At 55.2% G+C, this 15,058-nt stretch overlaps 7 protein-coding genes across 8 annotated transcripts; 3 read left to right on the forward strand and 4 right to left on the reverse strand.

Annotated features, from left to right (window-relative positions):
- Positions 1–1,125: 1,125 nt before the first annotated feature.
- Positions 1,126–3,096, forward strand: H310_07754 (hypothetical protein; the record flags this gene model as incomplete). The annotated part of the gene is made up of 1 exon (XM_008873243.1): positions 1,126–3,096. One exon carries the CDS (start codon positions 1,126–1,128, stop codon positions 3,094–3,096), a length of 1,971 nt encoding a protein of 656 aa, XP_008871465.1.
- H310_07755 lies at positions 2,191–6,716 on the reverse strand. Of its 2 annotated transcripts, XM_008873245.1 has the most exons (6): positions 6,417–6,716; positions 6,168–6,372; positions 6,045–6,116; positions 5,785–5,991; positions 4,132–5,739; positions 2,191–3,954 (listed from the first exon to the last, which is right to left on the reverse strand). In XM_008873245.1, exons 1-6 carry the CDS (start codon positions 6,671–6,673, stop codon positions 3,583–3,585), a joined length of 2,721 nt encoding a protein of 906 aa, XP_008871467.1. In that variant the 5' UTR covers positions 6,674–6,716; the 3' UTR covers positions 2,191–3,582. The 2 variants fall into 2 exon arrangements, with proteins under 2 accessions (XP_008871467.1, XP_008871466.1); XM_008873244.1 differs by having other exon boundaries at positions 2,191–5,739.
- A 123-nt stretch (positions 6,717–6,839) lies between these two features.
- H310_07756 (hypothetical protein) lies at positions 6,840–8,904 on the forward strand. Its single transcript, XM_008873246.1, has 3 exons — positions 6,840–7,508; positions 7,552–7,835; positions 7,883–8,904. The coding sequence occupies exons 1-3, from the start codon at positions 6,908–6,910 to the stop codon at positions 8,888–8,890; spliced, it is 1,893 nt and encodes a 630-aa protein (XP_008871468.1). The 5' UTR covers positions 6,840–6,907; the 3' UTR covers positions 8,891–8,904.
- Positions 8,905–9,799: 895 nt separating this feature from the next.
- Positions 9,800–10,569, reverse strand: H310_07757 (hypothetical protein). Its single transcript, XM_008873247.1, has 2 exons — positions 10,111–10,569; positions 9,800–10,064 (listed from the first exon to the last, which is right to left on the reverse strand). The coding sequence occupies exons 1-2, from the start codon at positions 10,393–10,395 to the stop codon at positions 9,957–9,959; spliced, it is 393 nt and encodes a 130-aa protein (XP_008871469.1). The 5' UTR covers positions 10,396–10,569; the 3' UTR covers positions 9,800–9,956.
- A 20-nt stretch (positions 10,570–10,589) lies between these two features.
- Positions 10,590–12,591, reverse strand: H310_07758 (hypothetical protein). The gene is made up of 2 exons (XM_008873248.1): positions 11,864–12,591; positions 10,590–11,798 (listed from the first exon to the last, which is right to left on the reverse strand). The coding sequence occupies exons 1-2, from the start codon at positions 12,583–12,585 to the stop codon at positions 10,781–10,783; spliced, it is 1,740 nt and encodes a 579-aa protein (XP_008871470.1). The 5' UTR covers positions 12,586–12,591; the 3' UTR covers positions 10,590–10,780.
- A 549-nt stretch (positions 12,592–13,140) lies between these two features.
- H310_07759 (signal peptidase I) lies at positions 13,141–13,898 on the forward strand. Its single transcript, XM_008873249.1, has one exon. It carries the CDS (start codon positions 13,206–13,208, stop codon positions 13,695–13,697), a length of 492 nt encoding a protein of 163 aa, XP_008871471.1. The 5' UTR covers positions 13,141–13,205; the 3' UTR covers positions 13,698–13,898.
- Positions 13,863–14,629, reverse strand: H310_07760 (hypothetical protein). The gene has a single exon (XM_008873250.1). The coding sequence runs from the start codon at positions 14,566–14,568 to the stop codon at positions 13,936–13,938; it is 633 nt and encodes a 210-aa protein (XP_008871472.1). The 5' UTR covers positions 14,569–14,629; the 3' UTR covers positions 13,863–13,935.
- Positions 14,630–15,058: the final 429 nt, after the last annotated feature.

Below are 15,058 nucleotides of genomic sequence, written 5' to 3' on the forward strand. Positions count from 1 at the left end.
AAACCGCCATGGATTCCTACGTCCTACAATTCATATTTTTTCTGATAAGTCGACGAGGTGTCCTCGATATTGCGAAGACTTTCCACCAAGAGTCTCTGTCGCGGTAACCATCGAGTTCGAAAATGGAAAGGGAGAGTCGTTGCCGTTGACATGTATGGCTGTGAGAAGAATGATGAGGCAGAGCCACCGCCTGACTCGTCGAACGCAGGTGCAGTCGTGAATGGTGAAATCGGGTTTGGATTTAATAGGACAAAGCCGTAGATTGCGGATCTATTAGATGAGAGTTCAAATCTTTCTAAGCATATTTTTTAGAGTATGGTTCATTTTACATATATACTGTAGTCAGTTCCACATACATTTCGAGTAAATTCGACACCTGACCTGGGGTGACCGCCCAAAGGCGACAGCATCTCTGCACGCAATGCCATTCCGCGGATGAAGCACTCGCTGAGATGGTGTTGATGGTGTACACCCATCTTTGAAGCCATCAGCATCTTGTTGTCTAGGTGATATTATGCACATTTCCCCACTCGCATGCACAACTCTACAAAAAGCACGGGCAAGTCATATATTCCCAACAAGCCACGTTGCAGCTTTACCAGCGCTTTCCATGCGACTATGGAGCGAGCGGCACTAGGACGCAACTGTGCGAGTCGTGTGTAACAGTGCGTACGCGAAATAAGCATATCCGCACTTTGAAATCTTCAGTGTATCGCGATGAATGTCAGATAAAAAGTACACAAAGACTTCAGAGATTGTTTCCCATGAAGGGTATACCTCCAAGAGCAATTAATGCAGTACAATACAGCAGGTGAGCTCGAATTTGCTAGCATATTGGAGAATGGTTTAATTGACCCAGTCTGAGGCATCGGAAATATATATATGCGCTTGGGGTATTCTAGCCCGCCATACTCCTGCATACAGTGTCACGCCATCACATCACGGGTAAATATCTCGCTCGGTTCGGGCCACCAATCCCCTCGCCTTGCGTGCATCAAGTGGGCTGCGTAATACTTGGGTTGGCGTTTTGCATGGCCTTGACTGTGTTACCTCGGCAACCGACAATCGGTTACGGACAGTTTCGTCGGTTACACCGATTCCATGCACCGAAGAGTAAAAACAGAAATGGCGTCGACAATCTTGAGTCACTGGGCCGGCGGGCAATGCTCCCTTGCATACAAGTTTGTGGGTGGTGTGAAGTTCATGTTGGGGCTCGCGTGCGTCTTCCTCCTTTGCGTCGACATGCTCTGCAACAACTGGGAAGTCATCGACTACGTCGGCAACGCCAAGCACCTGCTCACGCCACTCTTGACCATCCCCACCACGTCCAAATTGATCCATCAGTTTGCCTTTCCACGGCACGCGTCGCCGGCGCAGGTGTCCCAAATCGGCCAGTTCATGATCAATACGACATTGGCGCATGTCCAGACGCGCGACAGCCACACATACATCCTCGGAACAACTAAGCACCTGGTCAAGAACAGCGACAACGACATATGCGGTCAGCTCGTGAGCTCGTATCCCGTTCGCAACCCAGCCGCCGCCGCTGTCCAACTCGGTTCCGTCGCCGATTTCATTACGTTTGTCAGGGGAGACGCCCTCACCCATTGGTTTGGCGACACTCAAACGTCCCCAAGAGCAACCACGGGCATGAATGAGACACAGCTTCGGGCGCTGGGCTACATCCCGGCCCGCCATGGTACAGATCTCCGCCTCACAGCCGCTGTCGCCCTGCCACCCTCAGGCCAACCGACGGCTGCCACGGTTGCAATGTATCGCTTTTTCATGCGGACGTTTTGCACGGGTAGCGAACCTGGTACGGAGCTCGGCTTGGACACGTGTGCGATCGAGTATTTGTACAACGATACGACCCAAACGCTGGACGTCACGTCGAGCCAGGCTATTGTGGGGAATTATCATGAGCTCGGATTCATCTTTCAACGGCGAGGGGGGCCCGTCCTTGCTCTGCACGTTCGGCTGGCGACGTTGGTCCTACTCATTGGAGTGTACTCGGCGAGCCAAAAGACTGTGCAGTGGATGGACTTTTCCACGCAATCCATTCCCCAGCGCGTTCTTCGACTCATCGCCCCCCCTTTGCATCGCGAGCCGTGTTCGGTGTTTGGGCTGAGCGACATTTGTTTCAACAGCGACGTGTTTGTCGTGCTATACACGTTGGCCGTCCTGGCCGACGAAGAGATCAGCATGGTGTACTCGCGAAACATGAATCAATGGCATGTCCGTGGTGGCACAGACGTGTGGCTCGACGTGCGGTTGATGTCGATGACGGCGCGATGGCTGTGGGTGAATTGCTTTCTCTTGAAAGCGTTCAAGTGGACGTGCAACTTTGTCAGCATCGCGCAGCACACGGGGGATAGCCAACTCATGGGGTGGCTCAACTTTAGCTCAGTCTCGTGGATGTACCTGAGCGTCGTGAGTCTGCTGGAACGGAACGACTTCATCGAGTACGGGAGCTCCGTGCGCACGGATCTGTCCTCCACGACGCAAAATCTCGACGCCACGTCCGTGTTTCTCTTGCAGAGCTGGTACATTCGGTCGATTCCGTCGCTCGCGGCTGTAATTTTTGCCAACCTCGTGCTCCTCCTCGTGGTCGACCATGTCGTCAATCGAAAGTGGTGGCAGTTTATGGCCGCCAACTCACTCGGCCGCCAACTCGTCTTCAACTCAACCTCTATTCTCGCCAACATCCCGCTTGACCCTGCCGCGCAAGTTCGAGGCGCTGAGTCCGTCACCATGCACGCAAGGGCGCTGTGTACGTTTCGATGGTTTCTCGCTAGTCATTTGACCCGGTTCGGTCTCCCGGAGCCGCCTGCCGCCATCCGCGCGCTCACCGCAGCCCACAACGTTAATCCTGCAACTCGAGTGTTTGCGAGCCAGAAACCCAAGTTCCTCGCAGACGTCGGCAATCTCGACTCGGTCGTGGCCGCACCTCCTCCTCATGTCCCCACTTCGAACCTGTCGATGGTTTTGCAAGACAGCGATGGCAATATCCACCTCGTCAATGCATTCAAGCAAGACATTGCCACGACTGCGATCGAAACCATGATCCAACAAAATACACACGTGACAATGATGTGAGGACATCACGCTTCAAGGGCTTGCAGCCTCGCTTGATTGATCATGCGGCTCGACATGGGGGATGACGCACGCGTGGAGATGGTCAGATCGCTCACTGCCACAGTCGTCCATCCAGCGCTACCAGCGAGCGGATGGGCCGCCTTGCTCGACAAATGCCGTCCACACACGAAATCTCACGCGCCTCCTCTTCGCCCAACGCGAATACCACGTGCCAGGTCAATCGCCTTTTCTGCGTGAATTATTGAATCCGTTGTGGAACGAAATCGTTGGCGCCGCCGAAATATCCTTCATGGGCTCTTTCCATCCTGTGCTGCGCAGCACGTCGATCGACTACGAGTGGCTCACACGCATTCACGTCGTCAAGCAGGTTGCTGCCCGCTGCCGATTCTCCGTGGACGTCTCGCTGTTCTCGCTTTGCTCCTGATGCCGCTTCATGCCATGAACCAGGTACGCCCCCGTGGAGGGGAGAGTTGACATTCTCGTGCTTTAATCGTCTGCTGGTCCATAATACTTGATGCTTCCGTCGGCCGCCCCCGTGGCGAGCCATGGCTTGACTGGATGGAACGCGATCGCCGTGACGACGTCGGTGTGGCCATGAAGCTTGTCCAGTGTGCGCCCCGTGCGAAGGTCGTACAAGTGGGTGACTTTGGCTTCGGATCCTGCCGCTACATACCGCAGGCATGGACTGAACGCAGCCCCCACAGCATGCACGCGGTTGGTGTGTTCGCCAAAACGCAGCACGCAGTTGTCGGCGCGAACGTCCCACAAATGCATCGCGTTGTCGCACGCTGCCGAGAGCACCAAGTTGTACACGTCCGGCGAATGCGCCACGTACGGCGACGCCTGGGGCACGACGACCTGCAAAACAACACACGTGCCATTCATCCTCTGTCGTCGCTCGCAACAGCGGAAACATTTGCTCGATTCGTCAAGTCCAAACCAGCGACGCACGGTCGATCCGGCGCCAGACGCCATCCACATTCCATCGCACACACTTGCAAACCAACCCTGGCTGTGTCGACGACACAGACTTACCGTGTGGGCAGCTCGAGTCGCATGCGCCGCGGGTATCACCCGCACGGTCTTGCTCACGGCGACGTCAACGACCCGAACGCTCTTGTCCGATGCGGCGGCCACGAGCAAGTGCGACAAACTCGAGTTGGCGCAAGCGATCGACGTGACAGCTTTGATCGAGTCCAAGTTGTACGCGGCGACAACTTTTGCCTTGCTGTGGTTTTCCAACCGAGCGACGTCCGTTGTCTTGACGTGGTGGACGTGCCTGTCGTCGACAACGTACTGAAAGATCTTGATCTTGTTGGCCATCGCGACCACAACAAACTTGTCCATGTAGTAGAACGCGGCATCGGTGATGTCAAGACCAGGAGCACGCGAGGACGCAGCGGCCGAGGGGATTGTGAGCGATGCGGCGTCGCTCGGAACGCCCCATATACGAGCTGTCCTGTCCGCCGACGTGGTGAGCAGGTATCGACCAGAGTGGCTCCACCGCACGGTGCGAACGTAGTGCTCGTGGCCCATGAGTACGATCGGTTGGCCAGTTGGCGTTGGTTTGAACGGCTTGGACGATTTCGAAAACGTGACTTGGGCGAGCCGGTCGTTCCCGGCCGACGCAAACCCAGCGCCGTCGGCGGAGTACTCGATGCGGTTGACACACCCTCTGTGCCATTTGAGTTTGGTCTTGGTGGGGTCGAGTCGAGACACTCGATTGCAAGCTATGGGGTACGATGGAAGGAGCGGTGGCGGCGAAATGGGCGAGTCGTCGTTGAGCTGGTTGGTCGATTGCGACGATGGGGGGCGGGTTTTGAGTCGTTGAAACTTTAACGACGCCGACGGCTTCTTCTTTGAGTCTGTCGGCCCATACCCGCTCGACTTGATTCGGGTGTGAAATGTTACGGGTTGGTCGCGCTTCGAGCTTTTTGACGGTGGCGCGACATCTTGGAGCTGTAGCGGTGACAGACACAGGATCGACGTGGGAGGCGGTGCGGACTGCGGCACCATGGACAAAGTTGTTCGGCCGTCCCCTGCCTCAGCGCTCGTCGCCCCGTTGGCTAACTCATCCACCGCCGGCACCAGGGGACCCCGCGATAGCTGCGCTTGTAGTCGCGTCACACACGGTTGAAATGCACTTGCAATCCAAATATCGACGACCCCTGGACGCTCTTCATGCCCCCGTTGGTCCTTGAGCACGTTTGCCATGGCTGTGTGTGATGCGACTCCAACAACGACGGGGTGCTCGGCTTGGAACGAGTGAACGACAGACATCTCGTACGACAGTGCGTCGACCGCCACGAGGTGGTTTGTCGTGCCGATCATGAGAACTGGCCGCATCGAAGGCAGTAGAGCTGTCTCTGGCGACACTTCGGACGGCGCGACTACATAATGCATGCCTAAAATCGTGCATGGCACTTCAACCATGTGCCCGTCAGGGTCGAGTTCGGCCTGCAACGCCGCCAACGTCAAGTTGGCCGTTGTTGTGGTGCACGAGCTGCTCAGCGCCGAGTTGGTCTGGGCCAGCAACGTCCGCGCCGCCGCGCTCGTGGTAGCGTTCTGGCTGCGAGCCCATGGCGGCAACGAGCTTACGACGTTTTGAGTGGTGGCGAGCGTTTGGTTGACAAGTGCAGTGATCTACCGAGGTGGATAAGAGGACTTGGTCTGTGGAGCATGGTGCACCTGGTGGTGTTTGTCGAGTTTGGATATCGTCGCGCCGACTGCGAGCGATACCAATTCGGTCGAATACTGGTGAAAGATGCGCACGGTGCCGTCAGCAAACCCGACGCAAATGTCGCTCGTGAGAGGATTGACGGCCAGCGCGAGGATGGAATGCGCAGACAACACGGCTGACTGATACCGAAGGGATTGATCCGCGAGGTCCCACACCTAGAGCACCACCAAACCTGAGGTGATGGCAGAGGAATCTGGCCGCGACCGACTTTGAATGTGCGATCCTCGGAGGCCGTGATGAGCACATGTGGCTGTAGGGAATCGAATCGAATGGCCGTGATCTAGACATGCATCATTCGATGTGCCGCCATCCACAGCTCGAGATCACGTGCCTTGGCGAGATGCCCTTCCAGCGTCACGAAGACTTCCTTCAACTGCACCGTCACGATTTCGACCTGGGTGTGGTACGCCAGTGCCACAAGTCCCCCGCTTGCATCGAACTCGATCGCTGTCACAAGGCACCGCGGGGACGGCACCAACATGTACCGAGTCACGGAAAACTTGTCGTCAACCACGGATATGCGCCACACCAAGATGCTGCAGCAACATGTCAGGTTATATCTACGAAGTCTTCGACGCACCAGTCAGAAGACACAGTGCACAGGACGTCCCCTTGAAAAGCAGCACACACAATGCGCTCTGCATGCCCAGTCAGTTCTTGACTCGTGTGCGGAGTGAATGCAAAAGCGGTTGTCGGCTTCTCCGATGACCGCCATAGCTTGAGTACGACGCAGTCCGTGTATTCGAGCGCGACACAAACGTAGCGCGGGGACGAAGTGATGCACGTAATGGTCGCATTGGGCCGCCACTGCTCCCACACGTCGGCGACAAGCGCCATGTTCAAAATTGTGCCTTTTCACATTGCCACACTATTTGGCCCCCAATTTGGGCAGAAAAGTGTCAATTTCAACGGCAGGTGGAAAATATGCATATAAAATATCGTGTTTTTGGATCGAATTTGTATGAATTATTAGCCGCCTTCAAAATTGAATATTCTAAAAACACACCAGTGTATTCAATTCCGCAGAACTGGCTACGTCACAACGTTTCCAAGCCCCGCTGCCGCCTGCCGATGGACTCAAGCACCCGAGCGCTGCTCCAGACTGTGACGCAGTACTGGAAGGGTTTCGACCTGGATAGCAAGCGTGTCATGTTAGATGCGCAAGGCGTGTCGATGCAAGAGCAGAAGGAACATAGCGTAAAATCCCGAAAAACGCTCGCAGAACATACCAAGAGATTCCGAAAGCTTGCCGACGCCGACAAGGTCGCAGCGATACCGTCGCTCCTCAAGGCGTACCAAGAAGAAATCGACACACTGACCAAGCGCGCTAAGTACAGCGACAACGCGTTCTTTGCCCTGTACAAGGTATTGTACGAAGCACCGGACCCCGTTCCCGCGCTGGACGCCGCACTTCTCCTCGACTCGTCGATTCCGGCCGCTGTTCCCTCCACGTCGTCATCGGATAAAGTCGCGTCCACCGACCTCGTAGCAAAATTGCGTCGCGAACTGGCATCGTACGAAGCGGAATTTGCATCGCTGAAGAACCAAGACATCACGATCCGAAACCTCGAGGCCAAGTTGGCTGCTATGGAGGACAATATGGAGCGACAAGTGGAAATTAAAGTCCAAGCTCGATGCCGCGACGTTGAGAACACACTGCGAGCCCGCGAAGGTACCGACACCACAGCATCGCAGATGCATTAAACTTGAGGTAGCGGACTTGGCACTCTATCAGCAACAAGCAGACAGAACCGTCATGCAAGCCCGAGAAGCTCGCGACGATGCCCTGGCGCAGCTTGACCTCATGCGTTCCGAGTTATTGCACGTCAAGCAGCAAGCCGACCACGTCTTGGCGACTCAGTCAAGTGAGACACAGAGTCTGCTCAATGACCTCAATCGGTGCCATGGCATTGAGCTGGAGAACCAGCGCCTTCGAGATCAGTTGCGAAGTTTGAGCTCTTCGGATTTTGCCGCATCACAGTCGTTCCAGCACCATTCCGTATGCCTTCTACGAGAAAAGCTATATTGACGACGATGTGGCTGTAGGCAGCAGTGCCCTCGATGCAATTGGAACTCGAAATCGCGCAGAAGGAAGCCGCGCTCGCCCAGACCCGACGTGATGTCGAACGACTACAAGAGGCGTTGACTGGTCAAACAAACTTGTGGAAAGCTGAAGTCGCCGCGCTCCAAGCACAAGTCGACGAACTCAGCCAGCGACCGACAGTGGAAGCGTACGAGGCGGCCGTCGCACTTCAGGCAAAGCCCACCGTCCATAACCAGTCGTCGAGTTCGCGGTATGCACAGCAATCCCACCAGCAACAAGTGGCTGGCTTGGCCGCGGCGGAATTGCCTTCGATCGACAATTTAAAAGTGATCGAGGAGTTGCAAACCCAGGTGACGTCGCAGCGCCAAACCTACGAGGCGACCGTACGACAACTGACGACTCAACTGGATGCTGCGAATGGCACAGTCCAGCGCCAGGCGGGTGTGATCTCCCAGCTCGAAGCAACTCTCGACAAGGCCGCGACTGATCCTGCGGGATCGTCTATTTTGGGCGATGTATTGGGCGAAGAGGTATTTAGCAACGGCGACAAGGAATCCAAGTTGCTCTCCATCATGCGGCAGCAACGAGATCGACTCAAGGAAAAATTGAAAGACGTCGAGGCCGACTTGCATGCGACTGGAGCCGCCAAGCAAGCGATGGCGACCCGCCTGCGCCAGTTGGAAGTCGAAAACGTGGATCTCGTCCAAAAGATGCGGTATGTCGCAAGCGCAGCCAAACCCACGACCGACCTCGAAACTGGTGGGACCAAGTATTCCACGCTGTACGAAGAACGCATGAACCCGTTTGACCAGTTCAAGCAAATGGAGAGCGCTGCCCGCGTCGCGCAACTCAATCCCCTGGACAAGATCTTGCTCGTGAGCGCGCGGTTGATTCTCAGCCATCCATTCACGCGCATGGGACTACTCGTTTACCTCTTTGTCCTCCACTCCCTCGTCGTCGGCACGCTGACCATGTCGATGCATTTGTGTAATGTGAGCAATCACACGTGATTTGATTGGTTGGATTTTGAAACGAACATGGTTTTGATTGGTTAAGGTAGGATTGTCAAGGTCCAATTGGCCCACGACCTTTGGGCATACAATGAGAAAGGCTGGTGACTCGAACAACTGGCTTGCCCATCTCCAAACGAGCCAGCACACGTCAACGCGATCGACACGCGGTCTCAACGACGCGAGTCGACGTGGGCCCACCCCGCAAGTGTCGGTGCACGTCATCTCGATGACGTCGTCAGTCTCCTCACTGGCACGACAGTGCGTGTCTAATGGAATGTTCTTCGAACGGCTGACGTTCCTCTACTACCAGACGAGTCGAATCGATACAATCAAATGTCCCGCTCACGTCGAGCGGGTTCGTTGCGACCTCGCGATCATTTGTCGAGGGAACTCTCACGGGAATCCTGACGCGTGCCATTCCGCTGGTATTCACCTGGCCGCTAAGTCAAACTGAATGGAACGGCGTATGGGGTCACCTATGCCGATGGGACTTGTCGATTGTGAATTGGTATAGCTCGTGATCGCGGGCGACTGGATGTTCTCTGAATGCGTCCCCGTCGCCCAAGTAGGCATCTAAGCCTTGTCTGTGTCCCCCCCCTAAGCAGTTGGCATGTATCTGTTGAGCTCCTACTCCGGCATGGTTGAGACCGCGACTATGAAGCGGCCTCTAACGGACGGCACCATGGCGACAGAATTTGGTCCGATGGCCAAGAGGAGGAGAGTTCAATTTCCGGCGGACCGGCGTCTGGCACGGCATACCTCATGGAAAAGACCTCAGTTGTAGAGTACATCGGCATTTCGATCACCCACTCGACGCAAAGCGGGGTGGGTGGAGCATCGAGAAGCGCAATCGATTTTTTGGGGGACTCTAGCTTGGAATACGCAGCATACACGGGTCAACTACCATGCACACTTAGTCCTTTTAAACACATTTGCCACCTGTGCACTCTATCGACGAGAACTTTGCCACGTAGGGACTACCGAACCTGTTGTACAACCGACTCGTCCTCACGTATACGATATTTTTGCCGGCCTGGTGCATCGGAAGCTCCTGCTCGTGTGTCTAGGGTGGACCTTGTTGTTCTCGGCCGTTTAAGTCGACGTACTGCACACTACACCCACCGCCTGGGTCGGACGGTCCGTGTCTACTGCCACACATCATGGTCGCCAACTTGTTTGCGTCAAGATGGATAGTTGAGCTAAAGTGTGTTCTGTACCTTCCGTGCCGAGCCAAGTGGCACCACAGTCAACTGACGCACTTGGCGCCAGTGTTTGTCGTCTGCACCAAATTGATCGTGTTCTTGTCCTTGGAAACCACAAGAATCGACGACGAACTTCAAGCTTCTTGCACGTGGCCGTGTCATGGGCCATCTCAATAATCTGCGCGCTCCAAACAGCTGCAACAGTCGCCTCGACACGGAGTGGGCCGCACACACAACTCGTTTGTGCAGTTCGCTGGAGTGTTGCGCTGGGTCGTGTGCTTGAACCTGGGCACGCGCCATACGTTTCGATTGGGATGACGAACGGCATGCCGAGTTCCGTGGTTCTGTTGGGATTCACGCACGTCCACTACGCCAACGTGAAATCCATCTCCGGACGACGGCAATCCAATCCTCGGCATGTACAACCTTGCTCGTAGTTTTGTGCTGAAACGACGCCGGCGACCCCATGTGCACGGCACCGTCGAACACTTGCCAGCAAATGGCGCTGCCACGTTGGACAGCAAGTCGTTCAAATGTGTGTACAATTTGATTGGTTGAAATATCAGGGTGAAGAAAACATAAGCCAATCGAAATCCTGTACGTTTGAAAACTAGCCAATGAAACGTGGTGCATCACGTGAAAACGGCACAGTGTATTGGAAAGTATACAAGGGGAAAGTCGATGCCTAGAACGCCAGGATGTTCTGGTTGTTGCAATTGTCTTCGGTGTAGCCCTTGAAGCACGAGCAGATGCCCGTGTCTCGGGAGCACATGCCGCGTCCGGAGCACTCGGAAACGTACTCGAAGAAGCCCGTGGCAGGACTCGGCATCGACACGATGAAGAGGCCGTCCGTGGATGAAGCAACGGCTGTACCATCGGCAGCTTTTCCGTTGAATTTTCGATCCACCGTGACGGTCTTGGGGGTTGTCGTCAGCGACATGGATCGGACAAAGTAGTACACGTTCTGGTAGAAGATCTTGCTGCCCACGACCAGCGACGTCGGGTCCACATCGATTTCAAACGTGTCGGAGCCGACCGCCCACGCAACAATTTTGGAAGTGGCATCCGCGGCAACAGTGAGCGACGGCGAGTAAAAGATGGTCGAGTAGTCGGCAAATGTTGGACCGGTGTACGGCCAAACGACCGTGATCGACGCAGTCGTTTGCACCGACGCGACGAGGAAGTGGCGGTCACGGATCTTAATGATCGAGTTGGCGGCGATCGGGGCGACGGTTGATGGGGTCGTGGTAGGGTCGGCAGGTTTGATCGAGAACACGGTTGTCGACGCCGTCGTGCCGTCGAATGCAAAGACAGACTGGGTCGTGATCCATTCCCTGTTTTCGCCGCGGCGGTCGCCAGCTGCAACAAACGCGCGCGTTCCTGTCGTCTGGACAACATTGCCTGTGATGGCAAAGCGGGATTCCGCCACTTCTGGCAAGCGCATGCGGCCAGGGTTGTCCACGTATTGGCACACAATGACTGTGCCTTCTTCGCTCGCGACAGCATCTGTCATCACGCCTTGACCAACCGTCCCAGCCACGCCCGCAGAGTCGCAATCAATCGCGGAAAAGACCGCGTTCGGGATATCCAGGAACGCCTTTTCCACCGCCGCGACGGCCTTGGCAACGTCTGCAGTGGCGTAGATCGGGATGCGGTCGGTGATATACCCCGCGCCGTACGAGTCAAACACACGAAGGCGATACCTACATTCGTCGTGATCACGTCAGCCCGTCATGGTAGTTCGCAACCGTTGTAAATAGAGTCGTACCAAGAATTGGCGGAGTCCAGGTGAGTCGACGCGGGCACAATCCCAGTGTAAATGATGAACGTTTCCAGGACGGGGAACCCAGCTGCCATGTAGAGCGGATCGACGCCGAGTTTGCACGCGCGGCGCGAGCAGTCAGCGCCGGTGAACCACGGGTCGCACACGCATGCGTGCCCGACGTTGGCGTCCCATAAGTTGTACTTGGTGGCGACTTTGTCGTGGGGATTTCCCGTCAACTTTCCCTTGGCGTCGGCCGAGGCGGCAATTTCCGACAGCGACTTACACACGCCGCGGCCGTTGCAGTTATTCGCACACTGCGCGCGCTGGCACGCCGACCCTTCAAATCCGGGAAAGCAGCCGCAAATGCCGGTCGAGCGATCGCAAATCCCCATGTTGGAGCACTCCATGTAAAAGTGCGCTTCATTCGTCTTGGCATCCGGGTTAAACCACTCGTACGTTTTGTACGGGTACACTTGGGACTGATCCAAGATCCACCCGGCCGTCTTTTGGTTGCGATCCATGTCCAAGTCGCCTTTGGGCGTGTCGACGTGGGCAAACCCAAACGGGCACACGCGCTGGGCGCAGTCGTTGCCGGCGTAGTTCTTGAAACAGTAGCACATATCGCGGGGACCGCACACACCATTGCCAGAGCACCCGCCGGGGCATTCGGCTGACGCGAGCCCGACCAGAGCTGCAAGGCCAACGAGAAACGATGTGGGTTTCATTCGAAATGGGGAAATGAACCGACCGACCGCGGCCCCTCAACCCGTCGTCCTCCGTTCTGATTGGCCCGCGAACCGTCGCGTCGCTGTGTTCGTTTAAAAAGATCGAAAAAATGAAGGGGCGGTAGGGCCGTTTTATTCATGCTGGTGGTGCGCTAAATGTTTACCGCACGTCCGTTACACGTTTAAACGAGTGCGCCATTCAGACTAGCAGACCATCGAACTTGACGGCAAGTTGCGACAATGCCCCGTTTTCAGGTGTGGTATCACTGAGGTGGGTGGAATGGGGCCCGACGGCCGTCGATACCAATAACATCAACACGTGGAAGTGCTCTGCTTGCTGTGGGGTGCAGGGTGAGGCGCGTTCGATGTGCAAGGAAAATATACGTTTTTTATATACAGTTAGTTTAAGCTGTCGCTGAGCTTTGGAATCCCAGATCTATAAATAACTAATTAGAGTTAAATCCCAGTATTAAGATATACAGGGGATCTTAGCTCTGTGCGTGAGTTGCATTTATTTGTTTAAACAATATATTGAATATGACAGAATCCGCTAACAGTCCTTCGAATTCGTGGAGCGCTTCTGCCGATCGCCACGCCCATCGCGCGTCAAGAATCACAGCATGTCCAAAGCATTTCCATGGGCGAGGACAGCGCAACTGACGCTGGGATGGCTTCCAGTAGGGGTCGCGTTTAACTCGCTCGTGTTGAGTTGGGGTCGTGTAGAAGGCAAGTCGATGCAACCAACGCTGAACCGCGAGGATGCTGCATCCGGGGATGTCGTACTGCTCGACAAGTTTTCCGTTCAAATACTGCATCGTTTGGTCCGTGGTGACGTTGTTGTGCTCAAGTCCCCGACAAACCCCGGAGAAAACCTGACGAAGCGCCTGATTGCGCTGGAAGGTGACTGGGTTGAAGGGCGGTACGGACGCCGTGTGGTCGTGCCTCCTGGCAAGTGCTGGGTCGAAGGGGACAACGAAGACGTGAGCGAAGACAGCAACGAGTTTGGCACCGTGCCCATGGCCCTCATTGAATCCCGTGTCGTCGCCATCGTTTGGCCACCGAAGCACTTCTCAATCGTGCCGAACGCGTTGCCGGCAAACCGAGTGCTGTAGCCACTACGAACGACGCCATGTCCCATACGTTAGATATAGAGCAACTGTCACACAAGCCCACTAACACAACTTTCCTCGACTCGTGAACGCGACTGGAATTGAAATGAACTTGTTGCCCAGAACAGACCAAAATGTTCATGCCCGAAGCATGTTTGTCGTCAAGGCAACGAGGACTCCATTTGATGAATAATACATATTGAGTCAATAAGTTAAAGGAGTCGGCGGCGGCGTGGCAAGCCTACACCACGGCAAGAGTCGTCGAAGGCATCGGGAGAGCCTTCCCAAGAATCGCAGACGTCGAGGTGGGGGTGTCTGCCTGTGACGTTGACGTTTGCGTTGCGCATGACGCACTCTTTTGATCATCCTCCTGGAGCTTGTCCAAGACGTGTGCAATAATCGCAGCGTCGGACGCGAGCTCGCGATAGGGGTTGAATGCACGGATCGCGAGGGCAAGTACAAGTACGATGAGCCCCAACACCATACCGCTCCCAAAGTACGGTGAAATCGCCGCCACAATACCTCGATTTTCATGTGCCGTCAAGCCAATTTCACCAGCGTCACCCTGGAGCGACGCAACCACGACCCGGTCCTTAACTGCCGTCGGCACTTCCTGGAGGAGTTGCATGAGCTTGTCCTTATCGACACGGATAAATACGGGTCGAGCATCTTGAATTGCGCGGTCCTGCTCCGCCGTTGACGGGAGGCGTGCCAGGTTCGCAAGAAGGGTGGTAACCCGCTCGATGTCGTTTGAGGGAGCAGTGGTGGCCGACATTTCAAGTGCGCGCAGAGCAGGCGGTGGCGCGTGAACATCCACTTCCATGGCCATTGCCGCGCATAATGCAACGAACGCAACGTATACACGCATGAGCATCGAGACAATGCCGGCGGTGAGATAAGGAATGACACCGACATGCCTCCAGCTCACGCGAAAACTTCCAGTTATGAGACACCGGATGGAAGTTTTTTACCAATGAGATATCGGGAGAGACGTGTGCAACGTCGAATTTTAGCCAATCAAAATGATAAATCAATGTGTACGAAATATTTCCATGCTCTATTGAAATTTTGACTATTTCAGGCAATCGTGGTTTCGTTTGTCGAGCTGGCGGCGGTTTACCACGGGAGCCGCCTGATGGAGCTCGAGATCATGCAAAAGGGACCTTTCAACTTTCTGTTCTAAAGTGTTTGAACACGAGAGCAGCAACGCGTCAGTGGTCGTAAAGATACTGCCCAACGGTTTTCCGAACCGATCACTCTTTTCCCGATTGATACGGCGGCAGCAAAATATTGCCATGACGCACCTACATATGTTGGATTCTACCTCCACCTGAACAATGTCGACAGTATCCGTAAAGATTTAT

The sequence above is a fragment of the Aphanomyces invadans genome (genome assembly GCF_000520115.1).
Source record: "Aphanomyces invadans strain NJM9701 unplaced genomic scaffold supercont1.15, whole genome shotgun sequence".
Classification (NCBI taxonomy): Eukaryota; Oomycota; class Saprolegniomycetes; order Saprolegniales; family Verrucalvaceae; genus Aphanomyces; species Aphanomyces invadans.